Here is a 25,329-nt window from a genome sequence, read left to right as displayed (position 1 = left end):
CTAATATAATCTAATATAAAATTGTTTAAAACTCTGCTTTTGTATTTGTATTTGTTACCTTGCTGTGGTCTCCTTTGACCATCATGCAGAGAGGAACAGCATCTCCTCTGTCACCCGAGACCCGGTGTCACCCTCCAGCCGGATGGAGTGGATCATCCCCCTGATGGTGGGCTCTGCCCTCACACTGCTCTGTCTGATCATGCTGCTGGCTGTCCTGGTCTACTGGAGGTAAGACGCTGTTGAAAAACCATAGGTCATAAGGCAGAGGTGAATTGGCTATTGACCAGCACACTGGTCTTAGATCATCTTGGACCTTGTTTGGGATCTTAACTGAGAGCATCTAGAATCAGTTTTCTTCATCTAATTTCCTTCTCTTGTAACAGCTTCTACATTCATCCGTCTGGGTTTTTTTTTTTGTTAACAAATGCATCACCTAATTAATATTCATGACAACATGTTTTGTGGAGTAGATCCGTCTGGTCATGGTTGTGGCTGGTTTGTAAACAGTGTAAGGTCGCTCTGACCCCTGAATCCACACCTCATCTACCTCTTTCTACTCCATCTACTGGCCTTTATAAACCTGGCTCAGCTCCCTGGAGAGTCCCAGCCCCATCTGCCCGCCCTCTCCCGGACCGCTCTCAGCCCCATGGTAACCGAATTAAAATCCTCCTATGGAGCTTCCTGCCAAATACCACCATCCTCCTGTTCAGTCTTGTGTCTGTATGTGAGCTAAGAGGTTGCGGGCCCCCTAGGGACCATGAGTCTTATGTGGAGGGACCCAGCTGTGCTCCAATCTGTGAAGCTGACTCTTTGAGCGTATCATTTAAAATGTGAACACACAGTACAAACAGTAATGTTACATTAAAACATTAATATTTAAAAGCAATTTTATATTTAAAATGTCTGTATGACGTAAGATGATTCTTAAATGTTATTTTTTCTATTTTATTACAATGTTATATTCAGTATTACTTTTAGTTATCTTTATATATTATTATTATTATTATTATTATTATTGATATTTTGAATAAGCTTATTTTTATATTCTGAGTTATGTTTTATTTTTAAATTGTCATTATTTGAAAAGTTTTCATTTTAGTAATTTTAGTAGTTTAAATTAAACCTATTTATTTCAGGTATAGCATGATTTATTTCACCAAAGCAACATTTCTCATTTCTTGTTTAAGGTTTTTAAGTTTTCATGTAATATTAATATTTTTATTTTATTTTATTTGAGCTTAATTTCAATTACTGAGAACAGCTTTTAATAGTTTTAGATGTAGTAATTTTAGTACTACAGTTTAATCTATTTATTCCAGGTATACTTCTAATTTTTGGTCTAAGGTTTTTAAGTTCAAGTTTTCATCTAATATTTTATTTTGTATTTAAAATTTTAGATATAGTTATTTTAGTACTACAATTTAATGTTTATTTCGGGTAGTTGCCAAGGCAACAGTTCTAATTTTAGTTTTTTAAGTTTTTCATCTAATATTAAATGAATAATTTATTTCAGCTTTATTTGACTTATCGAAAACAATGTTTAATGGTATTATTTTTAGTCATTTTAGTTAAAGGGATAGTTCAACCAAAAATGAAGAATGATGGTAGCCAGTAACTTCCATAGTATGGAAAAAATACCATGGAAGTCAATGGAAGACAACTGTTTAGTTACCAATATTTCAAGAAAAGAAAGGTTTGGAAGGTTTGGAAGAACTTCAGGTTAATAAATGATGACAGAAATTTTATTTTGGATGAGCTATCCCTTTAAACATGAACGGAAATTGGAAATCTTGGAAGGCTTTTCATCTAATATTTCTATTTTACGTCAGATTTAAAATGATTTTTAAAGGTTTTAATTAACAATAACAGCACCAACCTCACATGGCCTTATAAAGCACGGCAAATTTCGACAAATTTTTGCCTGCAAGTTTCTAATTGCAAAGCAATTACGTCAGCCGACAAATCATGCATCTTGAAAGGAAAAGATAATAGCAGTTTGATTTGATCGCTTGATGGCTTTATAAGAGGTTGATCAGTGACAGTTGAAGTGAATGAAAGACTGTTTGCACGGTAATCAATCTGTTAAGTGAGTGGAAGGAAGACAAGTGACGAGATGCAACCGCTCCCCCGAGAACGTGACGGCAAATGTCTTTGTCAAGACATCACCGTTGTCAAATTTCAAGAACATGGAGAACAAAGCAAAAGCCATTCAAAAGATATTCCATTCTCGTTTTCTTATAGCTGGAGTTCACACGAGTGTTTACCAGAAAGTATGCTATTATTTGCTTAAAATGAAGTTATGATGTTGCCAAGGCGATAGGCTAATGAGAGGTTTATGTAGGCAGGGTTCCATCTGGATGGCTCAGAGGCTTTCAGTCTCCTCCGACTCACAGATGCCCATTAAAGACCAAAGATGCTGCACTCGTCTTCGCAGTACATTTCTACACGTGCGCATGAGATCGCCAATGAGTTAAAGCAATTTCAGAGCTGACGCTGATGGGGTACGATAAGAGGATATATTTATCTTTTAACCATTCGCCTGTTTTGCATTCTCAAGGATTAAACCGCAGGGTCCAAAACTTCACTGAAGGACCCCTCTTCACCATTAGTCTAACATCTCTAAACACACGAGAGATCCCCATCATAAAAAGATCATTAGTGTAGGGTATTGTCCCCCCTCAGTCCCCCAGCCCCCCTCCTTCATCAGAGCTCAGCGAACATTCAGTCTTTCTTTTTCTCTCACCTCCCAAGGATGACTAGCATCTGCTCATTGCTCTGCATAAAGTACAGGTAGGGGCATGCTTATACAAATGCTTCATGGGAATTGCATGAAAGTAAGTCTTCGATGAGGGGTGGGAGAGGTCTGTTTTTGTGCACTGAAAATGAAATAAAAGATAGATTTTTAAAAGATCAATCCCAAGGCAGCAGGAGTTGCGTGTGCAAAGTTTGGCTGGATATTTGATGTCATCACTTTGCTGTTCATGTATATTTTATGAAACCTACAGTGAGAACTAGACATCTGTGGGTGTCTGTATTAGCTAATGCATTTTAATTATAAAAATGTGTCGGGGATAGACTTTATTATGCATTATGAATTTGCATAACTTTATTTTAGAGATCTTGAATGTAATTGCTGTCATGCTGTTATAATCTTAATTTGTTGCTGTTGAAAATTTCCCAATTGTTAAAGACACGGTGCTATGCAATATAAAGAAGTATTTGAATGGATTTATCGTTTCATGCATGGTTTATATTAATAATGATAAACTGATATCTACCGAGCTGATTCATTCATCCGATATTTAGCTGTTTTGTGATGTTTAGCCTCAGCCGATACCATACACAATTGTACAATTTGTACAACAGAATTTAAGTTAATGTTATTTTGTGAAAATAAATAATAAGTTAAATGGAATAATTATGAGATAGATAGATAGATAGATAGATAGATAGATAGATAGATAGATAGATAGATAGATAGATAGATAGATAGATAGATAGATAGATAGATAGATAGATAGATAGATAGATAGATAGATAGATAGATAGATAGATAGATAGATAGATAGATAGATTCAGTTGTATTGTCATACTTATACGTACAGTATATTTAGGCAATATGTTTGGTATACTCATTCTTTTGTAGTAATGGACTGATATTAGAGTTGAGACTAAAATTGCAGGTTATTGAAAAGAAACTTGGGTCAAAACAGCACTAACAAGAGTATACAGCTTGACATCTAAAGTGGTTTGTAAATTAGACTCTTGACGTTAAGTAATCACCCTACAACAATTCTCACGCTTCCTCGAAATTAAGGAGCTGTCTAAAATCCTCTTGTTTACCTGCATGCCACTAACTGAGACCGTTTCTGTTCATAGGAGATTCTTCCAGACTGCACATTTGTATATTGAAGACAGGAACTCTCCCAGAGTGATCCGCAATGACAGTTTCCCCATCCTGTCTACAGCGGGTGAGTAGCTAAACAAAACAAATGAAAATGCATTGTGCTGCAATAGCTTTTATTTTTACGTCATTTCATAGGAGTTCTTTAGTTTTGATTTCATCACATGTGCCCAAAGGTGATCCTAAAATGGGAGGCAGCTGTTTATTTAGGGAGCATAAGGTTAATAGGTTTTGGCATGGCTATATTCTGAATCTGAAATGGATCAATAAGATATAAGAAAGTATAGTGAAATGACATTTTATAAATATACCTGACCTGCTGACAAGCAGTTATTACAGAATGTCGTTTATTCACTAAATAGTAAAATAATTGATGAAATTCTATTAAAACCCACACCCTTACTACCATTTCAGCCATTCAAAAGTTTGGGGTTAGTATAATAATATTCATTTTATTTTTGAAAGAAGTTAACAGTTAAGAATTGAAAGTGACGGTTAAGAATTTATGTTACAAAAGCTTTCTTTTTCACACAAATGCTGATTTTTTTTCAAGGATTCCTAAAAAAAGTTTCATGCTGTTTCCACAAAATATGAAGCCGCACAACTGTTTTTAAGACTGATAATAATAATAATGTTACTTGAGCAGCAGATCAGCATATTAGAATGATTTTTGAAGGATCGTGTGACACTGATGCTGAAAATTCAGATTTGCCGTCAAAGGAGTAAAGTATATTCAAAAAGAAAACGTCTGTTTTTGTAAGAACATTTGACAATATTTCTCTTACTAGAGTAGAGACTTTTGATATAGCTTTGGTGAGCATAAGAGACTTCTTTCAAACACATTAAAAAATCTTACAGACCCCGAACTTTTGAACAGTGTACTTTTATTCCGTAGAGAACAAAAGGAGGTGCTTTGCTGAATGTTCACAATGCTCTTGTGGATCAGGACTTTCAAGATCTGATGATAGCATTGAGTGAGAAGAATATCTCTTTTGTGTTCTATTGATGGACTATTTCTTTTAATGATCAGCATTCCTATCTTGTGGTTTTCTGGATTGTTGAGTGGATGCATATTTTATGTTCTGTGTGTGTCTGTTTGTCAGTGGGCGAATGGAAAGTCTGATTGCTCACATTGGGTAGTGTGTGGTTTTCTAAAATTGCATGAACTGCTTTCAGTATTACCACTCTTTTCTCTCTTGCTTTCCCTTGGTTTCTTGCCTCTCCTTCTCTCTCCTCATGTGATGCAGTCCAGCTCTTGACTGACAGGTCTATATAACTGTAAGCCAAAAGAAGTAAAACTAGCCATTAATGTTTATGAGAACTCCGTTTGAGGTGATAGCTTAATGTCTCTGCTGTAATAGAGAAGTCATCAACAAGCCCTGTTAAATTGAAGAAGTCGTCTGTGTGTGTGCATGTCTCAGTGATTTAATAAGACAGAATATTTTCTGTTAATTGCATAGACACTGGATACAGAGTGGGGGTTGAATTGATGTGTGTTTGATCATCCTTCACAATGGCAAAGCAGTAAATGCTCCAGGGGATTCTGGTCTTTTTTAAATATGGTCCCAGCTGTGTACTTTCCTAGGCAGTAATGAACCATACCTTTATATTGCCATTCTACGTGACAATAGACCATCGGTCCAGTCCCTTTCTTTGATAGATAACTGATGAGCTTTATGTGACACAGATGTGACCAAATATCATCACTCAGGAAGTAAGGCCACAAAAGTAGGGCGGATGAATTTTGGTTCAAAGTCTTTTGTCATTTGGAACAAGGATGTGTTTTATTTATTTATTTAAACTTTTATTTTCCACAGGGGTTTGTTCCTTAAAAGTGACCATAGATATTTTGAAATTACAAATATTCATTAGATTGAATGTAATTAATGAATAGTTCAACTGTTTAATGGAAAAAAAGCTGCATATATTATCATATGCAGCCACTAAATAATGTATGTGTTGTGAAATATATGTCAGTTGCAGTAATCTGATGTTTTTTTGGTATATAATATTCTATGAGATAATTTGGTGTATTTAATGAAAATATACAAGTTTGGAAAAGTAAATGCTTATTACTTTTATTAAATTTTTATATTTCATAGATTTTTACATGAGCTTCAACTAAATGCTGTTTATTTATTTATTGTGTGTGTGTGTGCGTGTGCGTGTGCGTGTGTGTGTATGCATATATATTTATTTATTGATTTGTTTATTTCTATTTGTCAAAAATCATCAAAAATAAATAATGGTTTCCACAAAAATACTGAGCAGCACAATATATATATTATTAAAAAGAACTGCATAATACAATAATGTATTTGGGTAAAATATTATTTAATATTATAATTTAATACTAAGTTTATATGTTAATTATAAACCTGCACCCTAAATATGAGAACAAATATTTAAATTTAATATTCTATTTTAATATCATAAAAAGTAATAATATTTTAACAAAACATTTTAATTTAATACTAAGTTGTTGGTTTTCTGTTGTTGTTGTTTTTTAAATAAACCACTATCTTTAAATATGGGAAAAACTAATATTTCAATTTAATATTATAATTTAATATAAACCCCTATCCTTAAATATGAGAAAATGTCATAATATTTTACTGTAATGTTATAATTAAATTCTGAGTGTATATATACAGTATGTATTTTTTTATTATAAACCCTTATTCCTAAATATGAGGGAAAAATATTTATAGTATGCATTTATCATCAATTTATATCAACATTTTTGCTTTAAATAGGCAGATGTAGTATGATGTATGTATGGTTTGTGTTTCAGATGACCTGGAGGCTGTGCCAGTCAGGCAGTTCATCAAACACATCATGGAGCTGTACTCCAACAGCCAACATGGCTTTTCTCAGGAGTTTGATGTGAGTATGGTCATTGTAGTTGGAGCGTGTTAAAATGTGTGTGTATGTGCTCTGCACATGTACCGGTGCTCCCAGTAGCACAGAGGCACAGATGGCTATGGGAAAAGGACTAATTAAAAGAGGAGAGCCTCATTAAAATCACTCCTCTCGCTGGAGGAATCTATACAGGAATGCAGGGAAGCTTGAGTCTGGTTCATGCCCACAGCAAACATCACAATCCAATATGGACACATCCAAAAGCAAGAACTGGGTCTCCTAAAGAAGATTTACTTAAAACCTTTGATGCATACCCGTATCGGCGATGCAGCAGGTATCAGTTCATTACAGAGGTGCTTTGTTTTACAGATACTGAAAGACGAAATCTGCACGGTAGGTTAATGTCTGCTTCATTATGGCTCACTGGGGAGCTAATTATTATGCTGCTGTATAAAATTTATTTCAAATTGCATTGATGTGACAATTATTAAATGATTTGGACAAATGGGGCAATTTATGTAAATTCTAATCAAAGTGTGGCTAATTACTGGAATAATTAACTAATTATTTTGGAAATGAGTCTTAAATAATTTACCGATAATATGGTCAACAAAATTTCAACAAAGCAGTTCTAACAGGACTGCATTCAGAATTAAATAATCTAAGTATTCATTACTGTTAAAAATTTTTTTTTACAATTATTACAACCTCACAGATAACCCATGTGAAATCCACTTATCATATTAGAGTTTTTTCTTTCTTTTTAACCCAAATTGATGTATTGACAGTTGAATTAAACATTGAATCTTTTTTTTAATTGCTGATGCTGTTTACAGTTTATCACATGAGAAATAGATGGTGAATTGGTGTGATGTTTACTGCACTTTACATCTATATAGTCCATGCACACAGAAATGATGCATATTGTATATGATATACATGCTCTGTACTGCAGAAATAAGAAGTGTAGCATAGTAGTATGCTATTTTCAACATAGTGTGTAGTCTGTGAATTACAATACCTGCAACTAATAATTTGAAATCATACTTTCCCTGCAGGAGGTTCAACACTGTACATCTGAAATGAAGATTACAGCAGAACATTCAAATCACCCAGACAACAAGCACAAAAATAGATACATCAACATTGTTGCCTGTGAGTTGATTATTATTTGCCAAGCATGAACATTTACCTTCTTAAACATACTGTGAATTCATCTGTGATGAAGTGCTAGCAGTGCATGCACAATGAAGATAAAAGATATTAATATCCATTTCTCACTCTTGCATGCACTGCTAGTATTTCTAAATAGCTTACGTATCTCAAATCTGATTCGAATGATACATCATTTATTGCTTTTTAATATCCAGATGATCACAGCAGAGTGAAGTTGCAGCAACTGTCTGGGAAAGACTCCAAGCACAGTGATTACATCAACGCCAACTATGTAGACGTAGGTATTTTATTACTAAGTGCATGCTTGTTGCTTTAATGTTTGTTTTATCATTTAATATTCTCCCTCTCAGGGTTATAAAAGACACAGGGCTTATATAGCCGCTCAGGGCCCTCTCAAGTCCACGTTTGAAGACTTTTGGAGAATGATTTGGGAGCAGAACACCACTGTGATTGTCATGATCACCAACTTGGTGGAGAAAGGCAGGGTGAGTGAGTAATAACCACTTCATCTGTTTTACACAAAGTTACACCTTGCTTACACAAAGTTTATTTAACATGCATTAGCATAAAAAAACTATTTGAGAGCTATGGTGGAGGGTAAGAATTTAAAGGAATAGTTCACCCAAAAATCTAAATTGCTGAAAATTTACTCACCCTCAGGCCATCCAATATGTAGATGAGTTTGTTCCTTCAGCAGGACTTTCAAGAAATGTTTAGCATTATATCACTTGCTCTCCAAGTGGATCCTCTGCAGTGAATGGGTGCCGTCAGAATGGAAGTCCAAACAGCTGATAAAACCATCACAAAGTCCACAAGTAATCAACAGGACTACTAGTCCATCTTGTGGAGTGAAAAGCTGTGTGTTTGTAATAATCCATCATTAAGATGTCTTTAACTTCAAACCATTACTTTCTGCAAAAATAGGTCCTCTTCTATCCATATTTCTTTCGCCAGTGAAAAGGTTGTCTGAATCAGGAGAGAAATATGTACAGATTAAGCACTGTTTAAAAGTGAAAACAGTCCAAAACCCTGGAGCACAAAACCAGTCTTAAGTTGCTGGGAAATATTTGTAGCAATAGCCAAAAATACATTGTAGGGGTCAAAATTATCCATTTTTCTTTTATGCCAAAAATCATTAGGATATTAAGTAAAGATCATGTTCCATGAAGATATTTTGTAAATTTCCTACCATAAATATATTAAAATGTAATTTTTGATTAGTAATATGCATGGCTAAGAACTTCATTTGTACTACTTTAAAGGCGATTTTCTCCGTATTTTTATTTTTTTTGCACGCTCAGATTCCAGATTTTCAAATAGTTGCATCTCGGCCAAATATTGTCCTATCATAACAAACAATACATCAATGGAAAGCTTATTTATTCAGATTTCAGAAGATGCATGAACCTCAATTTAAAAAAAATTGACACTTATGACTGGTTTTGTGGTCCAGGGTCACATATGTTGGTGGATTTTGATGTGAGAGCACAACAGGAGATTGACTTTTTCACTGGAGGAAGTGTTATTATGGATTATAGATTCAAATTTTGGCCAGAAGTGGCAGTTTAAAGTTAAAATGTCTTAATGTTGGATTTGTTTCTTGCAAACAAGCAGTTTTTCACGTCACATTGTGTTAAGTGTTGGACTGGAGTCATTACTTGTGGATTATTGTGATGTTTTATCAGCTTTTTGGACTCTAATTCTGACGGCACCCATTCACTGCAGAGGATCCATTGGTGAGCAAGTCATGTAATGATAAATTTCTACAAATCTGTTTCAATGCAGAAATAAATACATCTACATCTTGGATGCCCTGAGGGTGAGTAAATCTTCATTTTTGGTTGAATGTTAATGTTAATCTGTTAATGTAGACGCTGATGCTTTAAAAAGCAAAACAGAAGGTGCTTTTGTTGTTTTTACAGAGGAAATGTGATCAGTATTGGCCATCAGAGAACAGTGAGGTTTATGGGAACATAATGGTAATTCTGAAGAGTACTAAAGTTTATGCTTACTACACTCTCCGCCATTTCATCATACGCAACACCAAACTGAAAAAGGTGCGTTTGAGCATTTGTACCGTGTTTATAGAGCAATGAAGTATTAGACACTGCATTTTGACCTCTGGTTTGTCTTTCTCAGGGTCAGAAGGGAAGGCATAATGAACGGCTTGTTGTCCAGTACCATTACACGCAGTGGCCAGACATGGGTGTACCCGAGTATGCGCTACCAGTCCTCAAATTCATCTCTCGATCTTCAGCGGCACGCACGCCGGGCACAGGCCCCGTTCTAGTTCACTGCAGGTACTGACTGTTATGGAAATATAAGCTCCGCCCACTAGCGTGTGAAACGTCAGTTCCAGTGTCGTACTTTCCAACTGTGCAAGCTTTCCCATCCCTACATAATATTCAGTGGTTGAAAGTGTGAGCAAAATGAGATGTCGTTTTTATCAAACCATCTCTTTCTCTGTGTCCTGCAGTGCTGGAGTGGGCAGAACAGGCACATACATAGTCATAGACAGCATGCTGCAGCAGATAAAGGACAAAGGCACTGTCAACATCCTGGGATACCTCAAACACATCCGAGCTCAGCGTAACTACTTGGTCCAGACCGAGGTTATTACCTGTTTGATTTAATACACTATATTTTCACATACTCAAAACGCACACTGAAAAATCTCTGGCTGTTGCTGTTTCTTGAGGTAATATTAGTGTACTGCTTACTGCATACTGTGCTGTTTATAGTATATACTCCAGAGACTCTTTGTTAAAATTTTACATGGAACTGTGTAGCACTGCATTTTGTCACATGACCTCATTGTTTTGCATGTTGCATGTGAGAGTTACTTTTGTTAACTAGAAGTAAAGCTAAAACTATTAAACATAAATGTTTCTAAATTAAATAAAAAATGAAATATAAATATTAGATGAAAAACAAATTAAATCCAAATTAGAAATGCTGCTTTGGCTGATTAAAGTTCAAAGCACATAACAAAATGAATAAACATTAAAATTAAGATTAAAGCTGAAAATATAAAAATAACAGCTCATTTCATCATGCTAAAAATAACTAATGATACTAATCATTCAGGTTTTAATTCTAATTTATTAATTTTACTAATAATACTAAAATAACACTGTTGCATATGTAGCTTCCAGTTAATGGCTATTTTGCTTTTGTTAAATCCCATTTTGTGTAAGATTGATTTACTTTTGGCAGTCCAGTCAAATTGCTTTAATTTCATTATAGTGGAAATGTAAGGTCAATACAAGTGCATTGCATTGTAGGATACAGTATGCAATGTTTTCTGATTGCATACTGCACATTTTGGCAAATGTAGAAGGTCATTTTGGTTTAACAAGCATATAGAATATTTGCATACTATTCGCACTCTGCATACTGAAATAATTAGTTGAATTGCAGTATGCCATTCTGAACATAACTCACACATACCTAATGCAACATTGTTTATTTTAATGACTGTGTATGTGTGACCTACAGGAGCAGTTTATCTTTATCCATGATGCAGTAATGGAAGCTGTGCTTAGCAAAGACACCGAGGTGCCTGCTTGGCAACTCCATAGTTATGTCAACAGCATTCTCACCCCGAGCCCCACGGGACAAACACGCATGGACAAACAGTTTAAGGTCTGAACTTGATGACTGTGTTGTGGCTCTATGCAATTGTATTGAGATGTTCGTTTTCTCAGTTAGGCCACTAACCTGCTCCTCCTTGTGGACGCTCTTGTTATTGTTCCTCCAGTTGTTAATGCAATGCAATTCTCACCTCACTGAGTGTTTCAGTGCCCAGAAAGACTGCAACAAAGAGAAGAACCGCACCTCGTCGGTCTTGCCAAGTGAGTCGCTAAACCTTCCAAACCCATATATCAAAATCAACAATCCTGCTTTGTTGCCTATATGGATTTTGCTATATTCTCAGTATTTAGTGTAGCACAGTGTGGTAGTGCAATTTTTTTTTTATTATTATATAGATAGATAGATTGCATTATGCATTGCTGCATTATGTAGTATAAAATAGATATGCTTCTGATATGACTATAGTCTTCATATGATTGTATATTACTGTGCGTATTATTGACTACTTCTGGAAGATAACTTTTTTTTTTAAATGAAGATGACAAAGAATAGCAAACAATAGTATTTTAAAACACAATGACTTAATGAATGAAAGAGCACAAGGTTTGGTTTGCTGTGACTGTTACAGTGAGTTGTTTATCATTGATGTTTTGCCCCTCAGCGGAGCGGGCTCGGGTGGCACTAGCTCCCCTCCCAGGAGTAAAAGGAACAGACTACATCAATGCCTCCTACATTATGGTATAGCAACAAGACTTTACTGGAACATTATACATTATTTTTGATCATATTTAATAATGCATGGAACATTAATTATTTTTGTTACTTGCATTCCTGCTCCCTATCTGCTCGTCTCGTTTTCTTGTAGAATAAACTCAATGTTTATCCACTCACAGGGCTATTACAGGAGCAACGAGTTCATCAATACCCAGCATCCTCTGCCCCACACAACCACAGACTTCTGGAGGATGATCTGGGATCATAATGCTCAAGTTATTGTGATGTTGCCAGACAACCTCAGCTTCGTGAGTACAGCGTTGAAAAACTACTTATGAACATGAGTTTTTAAGTGGATTCATACTGCGTTATGTAACTTATGTTCTTTTTATAAATGTTCTGCAGCTTGTGTTAATGCGTTCTCAATTGTTTCATACCAGCAGGTTATCATGGCACTTATACTTTTGAGTTCAATTGAATTATTACATTATATAATACCAAGTTAACTTAAAATAATAAAAATAAAATCTAAAGAAGCACCCTTTATTAAAGGCAAATTATAAGGAAATTTTAATTTGTTTAACATTTATTATAAAATCACTTTTATTTGCTTGTAAATTTGTAAATATTAAATGTGGAAACATGCTCAACATTTATAAATGAGTTAAATCTGTATATGATATGATATGATATGATATGATATGATATGATATGCCCTTCTCTTGTTTTTATAGACTGAGGATGAATTTGTGTACTGGCCCAGCAGAGAGGAGCCCATGAACTGCGTGGCCTTCACTGTCACCCTCATTAATACTGACAGACTCTGTTTGTCTAATGAGGAACAGCTCGTCATCCATGACTTCATCCTAGAAGCCACACAGGTACCTCAGTCACCACACAAACATCACACTTCAATTGAAAATTCACATGAAGTTAGATTAAGTTTAATGTTGACTTTAACAACTGATGCACATATGTAACATTCAAAGTAAAGTGATTAAATCTTATAAATAAATACATAAATTCTTATATTTGTGTCCTTTTTTTACTTTTTTTGTAGTTTTTCTTTTTGATTTTTGTTGATTTATTTCTTAATTTTCTTATCAATTCAATCATAGTATTATTAACCAGGAAAGTAAATAACCTAAAAAATATGTAAGTATATAATATATAGTGCAAGGATCCATTAAATCAGAAAATACATTTATAAGGTTATGAAAGTTTTTTTTTTTTTATGTTGAATGTTTTCAACGTTAGTAATAATAAGAAATATTTCTTGAGCACCAATTCAACATGTTAGAATGATTTCTGAAGATCATGTGACACTGAAGACTGGGGTAATGATGCTGAAAATTCAGCTTTGTCATCACAGGAATAAATGACATTTTAATATATTAAAATAGAAAACTGTAATTTTGAATTTCAAAATTTCACAGTATTACTATTTTTAACTGCATTTAGATTAAATAAATGTAATCTTAGCGAGATTAAGAAAATTCTTTCAAAAACATGAAAGAAGGGAGGGAGGGAGGGAGGGAGGGATGGATGGATGGATGGAAGTTTCTGCTTCACCATTAAAATTGAAAGCAACCAACCCATTTTACTTCCCGTTTTAGCTGCACTTGTTGGTTGGATCAAGTCAAGTCAAGTCAAGTCTGCTTTATTGTCAATTCTTCCACATGTACGGCGCGTATACAGAGAATTGAAATTGCGTTACTCTCAGACCCTTGGTGCATACAGTTAACATTAAACACGTTCAAATACAGATAATACAGTTTAAACATATGTACATACAACTATACAGCTATACAAATGAGGACATTGTAGAAACATAAAGAAATAGATAAAGTGGCATAAGGCGCATGGTAGAATAGATAGTGCAAACCAGTTAAATAAAACAAAACTGTGCAGATATATGTGTAGTGCAAGAAGAGCTTGTCAGTAGGGAAAATAGTCCTTATATCAGACTATCCGAAGAGCTAGTTTGCAGTCAATGCTGGATGAGGTAGTGATCAGTCCAATGTTGCACAAGGGACAGGTGCTGGTCACAGTTTTTAAGTTGGTGAGGGGGGGGCCCATAGTGTCAGAGTTCAGTGTTGCATGGGGTAAAAGAGGGGAAGGGGGGCAAGGACGGGAGGGAGTTCAGCTTCCTGACAGCCTGATGTATGAAGCTGTCCTTCAGTCTGCTGGTCCTCGCCTGGAGACTCCGCAGTCTCCTCCCTGATGGCAGCAGACTGAAGAAGCTGTGTGTCGGGTGGGTGGGATCACCTGCAATGCGGAGGGCTTTGCGGGTGAGACGGGTGCTGTAAATGTCCTGGAGGGAGGGGAGAGGGACACCAACGATCTTCTCAGCTGCTCTCACTATGCGCTGAAGTGACTTGCGGCAGGATGCGTTGCAAGCGCCATACCACACAGTGATGCAGCTTTTTAGGATAACTGTTTATCTTTGCTGTGCAGGACGACTATGTTCTAGAAGTCCGACATTTCCAGTGTCCAAACTGGCCAGATCCTGATGCATCCATCAGCAGCACATTTGAGCTTATCAACATCATCAAAGAAGAGACCATGTCAAGGGATGGTCCCACCATCGTGCATGATGAGTGAGTGCATGAACCATGAGTAGAAGTGCATGTAACCAGAGGAAGAGAGAGCCTCATGGATTGTGTGTTTCAGGTTTGGAGCCGTCTCAGCTGGGATGTTCTGTGCTTTGACCACACTTTCGCAACAACTGGAGAACGAGAGTGCTGTGGATGTCTATCAGGTCGCCAAAATGATTAACCTCATGAGACCTGGCGTCTTCACTGAAATTGTAAGTTCCTCATAATACAAGTCTGCTTGATGATGAATTAAATTAAAGAGAGGTCATTGGGGTTTTGTGTAGAAGTTTGACACAGTACGGTTAGAGTTCCAAAATGTTCTTTTCCTTCATTGTGTTTATTTCCTTTTTTTTCTCTCTACCTCTTTTAGGAGCACTATCACTACCTTTACAAGGCTATGCTCAGCCTTGTCAGCAGTAAAGACTTCAGACTTGGCTTCAACTACATGGACAAAATTGGTGGGATAGTGGTAACAGAAGAATCCAACCAGGCTGAGAGCATGGAGTCCTTGGTGTGAAGTTTCCGGAAAATGCGATGGAACAAAGTGGTTCCTTGAACTTTCCATGAGGCCTTTTTTCCCCAGACTCTTGGTGAAATGAAAAAAAAACAACAACAAAAAAGAGCTTTTATATACTGATAAAAAATAAATTCTTTTGATATTTATTTTTGCTGCTTTTTGTTATCCTGCTGAGCGCCACAACCTGCTCTCCAAAACACACGCACACAGACACACACACACACACACACACACACACACACACTTTGCACTACACTGGCAGTGTTACTACTTGATGCCTAGCTGATTATTGATAATTGTTGAATACGTTTCTGAGTATCACTTTATTGTTGCCGATAAAGTCTGCAGACTTGTGAGGGTGATCAGCGACAGCACATTAACACACACACATCAGCCTCATACCCATGAAAACTGTACACAGAAAAATTCCAACCTAATGCTCATAATGATGCGACTTTTAACCGTCAAGCATTGTGACTTGTTAGATTAATGTTCTTTTTTTATTTATTAAGATATGCCATTTTATGTCTAACTTATATACATTATTTCAGTGTGGTATCATAACAGCAACTGTGAACATATATTGTTATCAGTAGCATTTCTATTGTTTTGTAATATATAAAGATATTGATCAAAAAATGTGTCTTGTTTACTTTAATTGAGTTATGTTTTCAATTACCACTTTGAGTACTTTTTAATAACAGGCATTTACTTGGAAAGTTGATTCTATTTTATTTTTTTCTTGGAATGGTGACTGTTCTGGGTAAAACATCACCAAACATATTTGGACAGAAAACTGAGAATTCATATACTGAAGTAAAAATACTTAACTGAAAAGGTTAAACAACCTCTTAAATCTAAAATTATCACGTCTAGTCAATGAAACGACTGAACAATCAGGATCAACATTTAGCTATTTATTTATTTTGGCTATGTATATTAACCAGATAGAATGTATATTACAACTCTTTCATGATTTTTTTTTTTTAAAGACATCACCAATAAAAACAAATTAAAGGTATGTCAGATTCCAGCAATGCAATACATTTTAATGTCCCCATCATATATTTTGTGTTTAAATATACTGTTGGCCTTTTAAAACGAGTGTTTTACAATTAAGTCAAATTAGCATTATTATATGTTTTTCTTATATCACGATATCTCTATTAAGCGAACGGGAAAAGCAAAAATTATTTTAGTACTTGAACTTCTGCTTTCCCCATCACTGAACATCTCGAGACTCGAGTAAATAACATGGATGTTATTCTCATATCTGCCACTAGGCGCACTATATCTCTGAGAGCAGCCCACTGTTACACAGAGAGAGGTGCTTCTGCTTTCATCAGTAAACTGTTCTGTTACACAAATGACTTGTTGCACTTAAATTATTCAGGACTAACAATTTATATAATTACATTTTATGTGTACATATCACCAAAAAAGCAAACATGAATGCACACCAACAGTGTTTGTTTTCCCTTTTCTCCCCCCGTGCACGTGTAAAAATGAGCTCGCCCACTTGTGACGTGTTTCCTTCATGACTTAGGTAAGGCCATCTTGATACGAAAATAGTGTCGCATGAGTTCTACGAAACGGAATATTATCGTCTTAATGTTATATACAGAGATTGCATTATTTCGCTTTATTCTAAATAGAAACCGACACTGTTGAGTGTGTCATTTTCCTTGAGTTAAGTGGCTCATTCATTCCTGGCAGTCACGTTTTTCTGAACGAGGAGCGCTGCTGCTGGTGGCGCTAACAAAGGAATATCTGGACCCGAGCAGTTGTTCATTGGTAATGTTATTTGAATTGTTTCACTATAGCACATACATTAATGTGTATCTAGACCGCATATTAGTGGTCTGCTGATACCGTATTGTACTGTTACTATTCAATAAGGATTCTCGAGTTTTTTGCACGCGCTAAGTACTGAAGTTGCGCGCACGGCCAGCTCGCATTACAACTAGTGGAAGGGGTTTGATTCGAATCGTTTAATTCGGTTCGCTAAAAAGATTCATTCAGTGACACTTTTACATTTTTTAATGGTGAAGACAAGTCATTAAATTATTCGCTTAACGAAACTGAAATACGCCGCTTCTACTGCTATTGTTGTTGTTTTAAAATTCGTTTCGACGTATCTACATCTACCAAGTATGAAACATTTCCAAACAAATGACCACAACGCACACGTTATTTTAACAATAACAGTGAGTTGAATTGTGAACATATTTCGTTCAGGAAGGAGATCAGCACTATATTGAAGGGGGCGTGGTCATTGGGCACTTCCAACCAATGAAACAGCTCCTTCACAGCCTGCACTCGATTGCTATTGGTTCGCTATTGCCAGTGTTTGATCAGAAACAGAATCAGAATGAGCTTTATTGGCCAAGTATGTTTACACATACAAGGAATTTGTTGTAGTGACAGAAGCTCTACAGTGCAACAGAAAGACAGCAACAGGACAGGACACAGAAAATACAAGAATAATATACAAATATCCAAATAGGCAATGTACAAAGCAGCAAAAACACAATATATAATATAGACAACTATGTATGTACAGGTCAAGTATGTGCAAATTAGAAATTAAAAAATAAAATAAGAGTATGGTAAATGGATAATGTATTATAGTTGTGTGTTCCACATTTATTGTTGAGTGTTCATGAGATGGATTGCCTGAGGGAAGAAACTGTTTCTGTGTCTGGTCATTCTGGTGCTCAGAGCTCTGTAGCGTCGACCAGACGGTAACAGTTCAAAGAGGGAGTGTGCTGGATGTGAGGGGTCCAGAGTGATTTTACCAGCCCTTTTGCTCAGAGTGGGGAGGGTTGTACCAATGATTCGCTCAGCAGTCCGGACTACCCTCCGTAGTCTTCTGAGGTCAGATTTGGTAGCTGAGCTGAACCAGACAGTTATTGAAGTGCAGAGGATGGATTCAATGATGGCGGAGCAGAACTGCTTCAGTAAGTCCTGTGGCAGGTTGAACTTCCTCAGCTGGCGAAGAAAGTACAACCTCTGCTGGGCCTTTCTGACAATGGAGTATATGTGAATATCCCACACTTCAGGTCCTGGGAGATGGTGGTGCCCAGGAATCTGAATGAATCCACTGCAGTCACAGTGCTGTTCATGATGGTGAGTGGGGGGAGAGCAGGGGGGTTTCTCCTGAAGTCCACTATCATCTCCACAGTTTTGAGCGTGTTAAGCTCCAGGTTGTTGAGACTGCACCAGACAGCCAGCTCTTAACCTCCTGTCTGTAAGCAGACTCGTCACCATCCTGGATGAGGCCGTTCAGTGTGGTGTCGTCTGCAAACTTCAGGAGCTTGACAGAGAGGACTTTAGAGGTGCAGTTGTTGGTGTAGAGGGAGAAGAGCAGTGGGGAGAGTACGCAGCCCTGAGGAGCTCCAGTGCTGATGGTACGAGTGCTGGATGTGAATTTACCAAGCTTTACTAACTGCTGTCTGTCTGTCAGGAAGCTGGTGATCCACTGACAGATGGAGGGTTTCCGTGATGGTGTTAAAAGCTGAGCTGAAGTCCACAAACAGGATCCTCACATAAGTCCCTGGTCTGTCCAGATGCTTCAGGATGAAGTGCAGTCCCATGTTGACTGCATCATCCACAGACCTGTTTGCTCTGTATGCAAACTGCAGGGGGTCCAGTAAGGGACCAGTGATGTCCTTCAGATAAGCCAAAACCAGTCTTTCAAATGATTTCATGGCTACAGACGTTAGGGCCACAGGTCTGTAGTCATTAATCCAGTAATTTTGGGTTTCTTTGGGACAGGGATGATGGTGGAGCATTTGAAGCATGGGGAGACTTCACACAGCTCCAGTGATCTGTTGAAGATCTGTGTGAAGATGGGGGCCAGCTGGTCAGCACAGATTTTCAGACAGGCTGGTGACACACCGTCTGGGCCTGGTGCTTTCCTTCTTTGATTACAGGAAAACAGTCAGATATATGAATCAAAGTGACCGAGATCGATTCGCTCAAAAACACTGATCCTTTCACGAAGGAAGTGCCACTCATTATACCATTGATTCACCAACAGCTCGATTGAGGAGAGATGGCCGAGATGTACATTCGCGTCGCGGAGGAGGAGAACGAGGAGCCGATGGAGATCCCGTCGGAGGACGACGGAACGGTGCTGCTGTCCACGGTGGCCGCTCAGTTTCCAGGGGCTTGTGGCCTGCGTTACCGGAGCCCGGTGTCTCAGTGCATGAGGGGAGTTCGCCTTGTGGATGGAATCCTACACGCCCCCGAGAACGGCTGGGGAAACCTGGTCTATGTGGTCAATTACCCCAAAGGTAGGTCATGTGGTCATTACGAATAAGCCTCGGACTCAATTTAGAATATAAACATGAAAAAGTTCCTTATAACTGACAAAAGCATGTTTTATAATATGAAATAACATTATTAACCCTAACTTCTCCCCCTAGAAACATGAGTCAAGAATAGGGGTAATTATTTGTATGCATTTTAGGCATGTGGCTAACATTGTACTTTAACATTGAGGTTATATGTCATAATAACCAAAGTTGAGCAGCACAGTCGGGTGATGGAAACGTGTTCTTCTGTATTTCTGTCTTTAGCTGTAAAAATTCAGTTCATCTTAATTTAATGGGGTTGTTTTTGTTGCATGAAAGGTGATTGACATTTTGCAGAATGTGAACTTGTAACAAGTGAAGTTTTCTGTTCTAGAAACGGTTCTGCCGGATAATAAGAGGAAGATGGATGAGATCGATGCTTCATCTGCAACAAAAATCAAGAGAGGAGATCAGAAGACTTCAGATCTGATTGTGCTGGGTCTGCCGTGGAAAACTACAGAACAAGACTTGAAAGACTACTTCAGTACGTTTGGGGACGTCATCATGGTGCAGGTAAGATATACTGACATAAATGTAACACTCCAACTGTGATTGTCTTTGTACTGCCATATTTTGGTGAAAGCTATTCATGATTTATGTCTCTGTCTAATGTTTTTAACTTTTTATGTGGCTTTTAAAAATAGAACTGGGCTCAGCTGTCAATCATGAAGTCAGATTAGATCTGGTATGAACGTAGCTCTTGACTTGATTCTGTTACATTAGGTCAAGCGGGATGTGAAGACGGGAAATTCAAAAGGATTTGGGTTTGTGAGGTTTGCAGAGTGGGAGTCTCAGGGTAAGGTGATGTCACAGCGGCACATGATTGATGGCAGGTGGTGTGACTGCAAACTACCCAACTCAAAGGTCAGTGTTTTTGGGGGGGGGTTTACACTACCATTTAAAAGTTTGGTGTGAGTAAGATTTTATATATATATATATATATATATATATTTGAAAGAAGTCTCTAATGCCTACGAAGGTTGCATTAGTTTGATCAAAATTACAGTCAAACAGTAGTATTGTGAGATTATTACAATGTAAAAAAAACTTCTTGTATTGGCAAAGCTGAATTGTTAGCAGCCTTTTCTCCAGTCTTCAGTGTCACATGATCCTTTAGAAATTAGGGATGCACTGATCCAATACTCAGTATCAGTATCGGTTAGGGTTAGGGTTCCCGGATCGGGTATCGCGGATCATGAGACTGATCCAAATCCGATATTGTGCGTATAGTATTCTGTGTTATTGTTAAGCCCCACAAAAGACACAAAAACATTATAAAGCACCATAAAGTTTTCGTGCACTATATTCCAAGTGATCTGAAGCCATTACATAGTTTAATGTGAGGTAGAGATGAATATTTAAATCAAGTTCACGTAAACTCTTCTCTCCACTGCGGCTGTCTGTCATCCTCCATTCAGCATTCAAACTGCGTGCCGCATTTGGTTACTACAGTCAAAACGATGAAACTCTCTCCAAGAGCACAGTAACTGAAATTTAAAACTGTTAAAAGAAAAGGCTCAATGAACTATCGCACAGATTTAATATACTATGCATCAATATTTCTTCACTTTGAACTTTTCTATGCTGCGTGCTGTGACTCCGTGTTGCTTCAAGCGCATCATTCTGTGCACGAGATGCACATACACGTCTTGTGCCACTCTATATTGGGGCCTTTCGTATTATAATACTTTTGCGCAATGAAAGATTATTAATAGCCTTTCTGGTTCTGTCCTATCTATCATATGTTGCTGCCTCCATTACTGTGCTATATATTTAAAAGAAATATCTTATCATTTTATAGTATATATTTATATATAAATAATATATTTACTTGTTTTTCATAAATGTATTTTACAACAATACAAAGACCCATGTGTAACATTTTACAAGATTCAGTCCTACACTTATTCATTTATTTGTTCCCCACTAAATAATGTTATTTAACTAAATGTTTAGATGTTATAAAATTGTGCACATGATTTTTCTAGATTAACTTTTGCTTCTGAATTAGCCACTAACCTAGTTTATAATAGTATTTTTGTCATAGATTGATTAAATATGTTTTCATTTATTTTTCTTTAAAACGAAGTTGTCTATATTTAGTAGATTGTGTTTAACACAAAACAGTGATGATCAGGTCAACACCCTGAGGTATAGAAATTCTACATTGATTATGAAAAAAAAAAGAAAAACAGTGCTTGGATCGGTATCGTCCGATACTCTGAATTTTTGGAATCGGATCTGATCTTAAAAAAATGGTATCGGTGCATCCCTATTAGAAATCAATCTAATATGCTGATTCGATGCTCAAGATCATTTCTTATTTTTAGTGATTTATTTATCAACGGTTCCGCTGCTCAATATTGCTTTTGGAAACCACGATCATTTCAAAATGTAGTTTTGTAACATTGTAAATGTGTTTTTGTTACTTTTTGATTAGTTTAATGCATCCTAGCTGAATAACAATAAAATCTTACTGACTTCAAACTTTTGATCAGTAGTGTATATGATACTTTAAATCAGTTGGCCATTTAAGAAAGAAATGTCAGGTTTTCTCTTTTTGGGGTGCTAAACTGAGTGATCTGTCTGAATATTTAATAGCAAGGCCCAGATGAACCAATGAGGAGCAGGAAAGTGTTTGTGGGCCGTTGCACGGAGGACATGACCGCTGATGAGCTCCGTCAGTTCTTCATGCAGTATGGGGAGGTCACAGATGTTTTCATTCCTAAACCCTTCAGAGCGTTCTCTTTCGTCACCTTTGCAGATGACCAGGTAAGCTATTGTTGTTTTCACATCGATTTTAAGGTGATAAACCAGAAATAAAAATAAAAAACAACTGCTACAAATTGACAATGGAAGTTCTTTTCTTAACGAAAATTAAATAAAAATTAGCATGCTTTAATGCAAGATACAGCCTATATGAATATGAAAGCCTTTGAATATGCTCAATTAAAGATCTTGTTTGTGGTGAAATTCTTTTTTTTTTTTTTGATACGAGGATTTGCCTTTACATTTGCAGCTTTCAGGAATTTATTGTTTAATATTCTACTCTGGATGGAAAAATCAGCTGTTCATGCATAATTATGAATTTCTGTTTTCTCAGGTTGCTGCCTCCCTTTGCGGAGAAGATCTGATCATCAAGGGCGTCAGCGTGCACATCTCAAACGCTGAGCCAAAGCACAACAACACTAGGCAGATGATGGAGCGAGCTGGGCGCTTTGGGAACGGGTTCGGAGGTCAGGGTTTCGGAGGCAACCGTAGCGCCATGGGGGGTAGCTCCAGCAGCTTGGGAAATTTCGGCAATTTCAACCTCAACCCAGCCATGATGGCTGCCGCCCAGGCCGCCCTGCAGAGCAGTTGGGGTATGATGGGAATGTTAGCGCAGCAGGGTCAGTCAACAACATCTGGCACAAGCACAAGCGGCACAAGTTCCACTCGGGACCAGACCCAAACATACAGCTCGGGCAACAGCAACTACGGCAGCAGCTCAGCCGCTCTCGGCTGGGGCTCCGGCTCTAACTCTAGCGCTAGTGGGTTTAACTCCAGCTTTGGCTCTAGTATGGAGTCCAAGTCGTCAGGGTGGGGTATGTAAGCCGGTTTGTGTTTGAAGTGTCGTTATTTCTAGCGTGTTTGGTAAGTATTTTCTGAGAGACTTAAATCATCACGTGTGTTTGGGAGTGGGGATGGGTGAAAAGGGAGTCTGGGGACAAAAAAAAAAAAAAAAAAAAGGAATATTTTGTACACTGAATGGGATTTGAGTTAGTGTTTGGAGTGAGATGTTAACCAGGGTGCTACGTTAATGTATCATCTTAGGTGTTGTTTTATTCCCCCCCTAATGTTGTATTGTCTTGATCGATTCAAATGAAGCATTTCAACTGGATTCTTATAATGCATGTTGTTCAATCTGTGGATATCTGAAAACGCATGAAAATTGCATCATATTTTAAGTACATTTATCTTTACGTAGGACAAAAAAACTTGCATTGGAAAGAATCTGGTTGAAACCTGAACATGTTATAAGTTCAGCTTTATTTCAGTCCAGTTTTATGGAAACCCTTTAAAACAAGCCTTCATCAAAATCTCTTCTGCAGTTGACATCTGTGGGGTTTGCCTGGGAAGAGCGCCCTCTATGGCAGCACAGTGTGGCTGAGGTCATTATGTCACCTTCCTCCCATGTCTATATGCTCTCATCGCACGGCTCGATGACACGGTGGGTGTCTCCTTTTTTTTTATCCACTTTTTAAGACAACAAGTGCGCAGAAAGTGCCGTTTTTTTAAACAACCCTTGAGTGCGATTGGTGATGGCGAAGAGTGAGAAGGCTGCGAGTGAGCGAAGAAAGTGTGGAGCGCACGAACGAAAAGACTTGCGAGTGCGATGAACGAGCCGAAATGTGACTGCAGTGGGTGAGCGTGTGAATGAGAGCTGCTGATACTTCCCAGCTTCCCCCTTAATTGAGCCCAAATTGATGGACATTTAGTACATGTACCTCATGGATTTTTTTTTTTTTTTGGTCTCCCTAGATCCCCAATTTTGCTTTTCTCCTTTAGTATACTGACAATGTGCTTATATAGTTAATGGAATGTTGTGATGATGATGATACATACTGTCTTGCTTCTATTATCCCATCTGAATGCTGTATGGTGTGTGTGCTTTATTTCCTTGTAACTTGACCTTTGATGTGGATGACATCTTCAGTGGACACTGGGGGGGCATGAGTGATGGTGTAAGTGGGACCTGTATGTTGAGTGCTGTGGATGTCTGTGGAGTTTCCCTCTAGATAACGTCACTCAGTGTTTTCAAAGGCATTTTATATGACTTGTCAAATGAAGGGAGTGCTTCAATAAAACTTAATTTGAATAGATTGCTCTTTTCTCATACTGGTTTATCACGTGATGTTTGAGAGCTAATACCACACAACTAATTGAATTCACACATTTAGGGCCTGGAATATGGCTGGCCGCAACTGAACCCCAGGCGGGAAGTCCGTTTGGGGATGGAGGAAGATGGAGGATGCTGTGGTTCTGCATCTCTGGTAACGGCCATGGACACGGTAGACTCTAGCAGAATTTGATAGATGCTTCAGGATGAGCGCTTTTCTCAGAAACGTTAAAACCCAATACATTTCAACCTGTATTCGGCTTGATCTAGTTTTGAGAAAGCAGCTCATCTGATTAAAATGCAGGTTAAAGTCTTGTTTTTTCCAGGTCCATGTTTTTAAAATGTATGATTTAAAAATCTGTATTGTTTCATAGAGCTTAATATTCCCAACAAAGAGATGTTTACAGAATTTCTTATTACAATAAAAGACAAATGAACTCATGTTTGAGTAAAAAAAATGATTGGTGTTTAGTATCGAATGTGATTCATGTACACACATTTACACAGCTTTTTTTTTACTACATGCAAAAACAAAGTACTCTGTAAAACTCAAATGTCAATAGTGAGAATTTGTACACTTATTCAGTCTTCAAGCTCATTCTCCTCTTCAGCTTCCATGTCTTTACTCTTCCTCTTGGCAGCTTTCTTCTTCCTCTTCCCCTTCAGTTCTTGGTTGTTTAAAGCCAGTTCTTCACTTTTCTGCTAAATGTAGTTGTACTGTGAAGGTA

The 25,329-nt window shown here is 37.3% G+C and overlaps 2 protein-coding genes across 3 annotated transcripts in view; both read left to right on the top strand.

Moving 5' to 3' along the window:
* Nucleotides 1-15,997, top strand: part of LOC306878631 (receptor-type tyrosine-protein phosphatase gamma-like) — an 80,274-nt gene extending 64,277 nt beyond the window's left edge. Inside the window, exons 13-30 of the mRNA XM_079431078.1 lie at nt 90-228; nt 2,752-2,790; nt 3,880-3,971; nt 6,699-6,790; nt 7,825-7,921; nt 8,137-8,219; nt 8,293-8,427; nt 9,865-9,999; nt 10,082-10,242; nt 10,419-10,554; nt 11,441-11,587; nt 11,703-11,796; nt 12,198-12,274; nt 12,430-12,558; nt 12,985-13,131; nt 14,708-14,850; nt 14,924-15,059; nt 15,218-15,997. Coding sequence (XP_079287204.1) covers nt 90-228; nt 2,752-2,790; nt 3,880-3,971; nt 6,699-6,790; nt 7,825-7,921; nt 8,137-8,219; nt 8,293-8,427; nt 9,865-9,999; nt 10,082-10,242; nt 10,419-10,554; nt 11,441-11,587; nt 11,703-11,796; nt 12,198-12,274; nt 12,430-12,558; nt 12,985-13,131; nt 14,708-14,850; nt 14,924-15,059; nt 15,218-15,364 — 2,129 coding nt within the window. The 3' untranslated portion in view covers nt 15,365-15,997. The remainder of the gene's footprint in view (nt 1-89; nt 229-2,751; nt 2,791-3,879; nt 3,972-6,698; nt 6,791-7,824; nt 7,922-8,136; nt 8,220-8,292; nt 8,428-9,864; nt 10,000-10,081; nt 10,243-10,418; nt 10,555-11,440; nt 11,588-11,702; nt 11,797-12,197; nt 12,275-12,429; nt 12,559-12,984; nt 13,132-14,707; nt 14,851-14,923; nt 15,060-15,217) is intronic.
* An 899-nt stretch (nt 15,998-16,896) lies between these two features.
* LOC306879163 (TAR DNA-binding protein 43-like) lies at nt 16,897-25,051 on the top strand. 2 transcript variants are annotated; one of them, XR_013784994.1, is made up of 8 exons: nt 16,897-17,158; nt 19,407-19,662; nt 20,057-20,235; nt 20,446-20,586; nt 22,324-22,494; nt 22,826-23,306; nt 23,814-23,932; nt 24,663-25,051. XR_013784994.1 is itself a non-coding variant. In XM_079431951.1 (7 exons), exons 2-7 carry the CDS (start codon nt 19,422-19,424, stop codon nt 23,870-23,872), a joined length of 1,272 nt encoding a protein of 423 aa, XP_079288077.1. In that variant the 5' UTR covers nt 16,898-17,158; nt 19,407-19,421; the 3' UTR covers nt 23,873-24,577. The 2 variants fall into 2 exon arrangements, 1 of the variants encoding a protein (XP_079288077.1); XM_079431951.1 differs by lacking the exon at nt 24,663-25,051 and having other exon boundaries at nt 16,898-17,158; nt 23,814-24,577.
* The last annotated feature ends 278 nt before the right edge of the window (nt 25,052-25,329 follow it).

The sequence above is a fragment of the Barbus barbus genome, assembly GCF_936440315.1.
Source record: "Barbus barbus genome assembly, chromosome: 13".
Classification (NCBI taxonomy): Eukaryota; Metazoa; Chordata; class Actinopteri; order Cypriniformes; family Cyprinidae; genus Barbus; species Barbus barbus.
The sequence above is the reverse complement of the archived record's forward strand: the minus strand, read 5'-3'. Positions and strand labels throughout refer to the sequence as shown.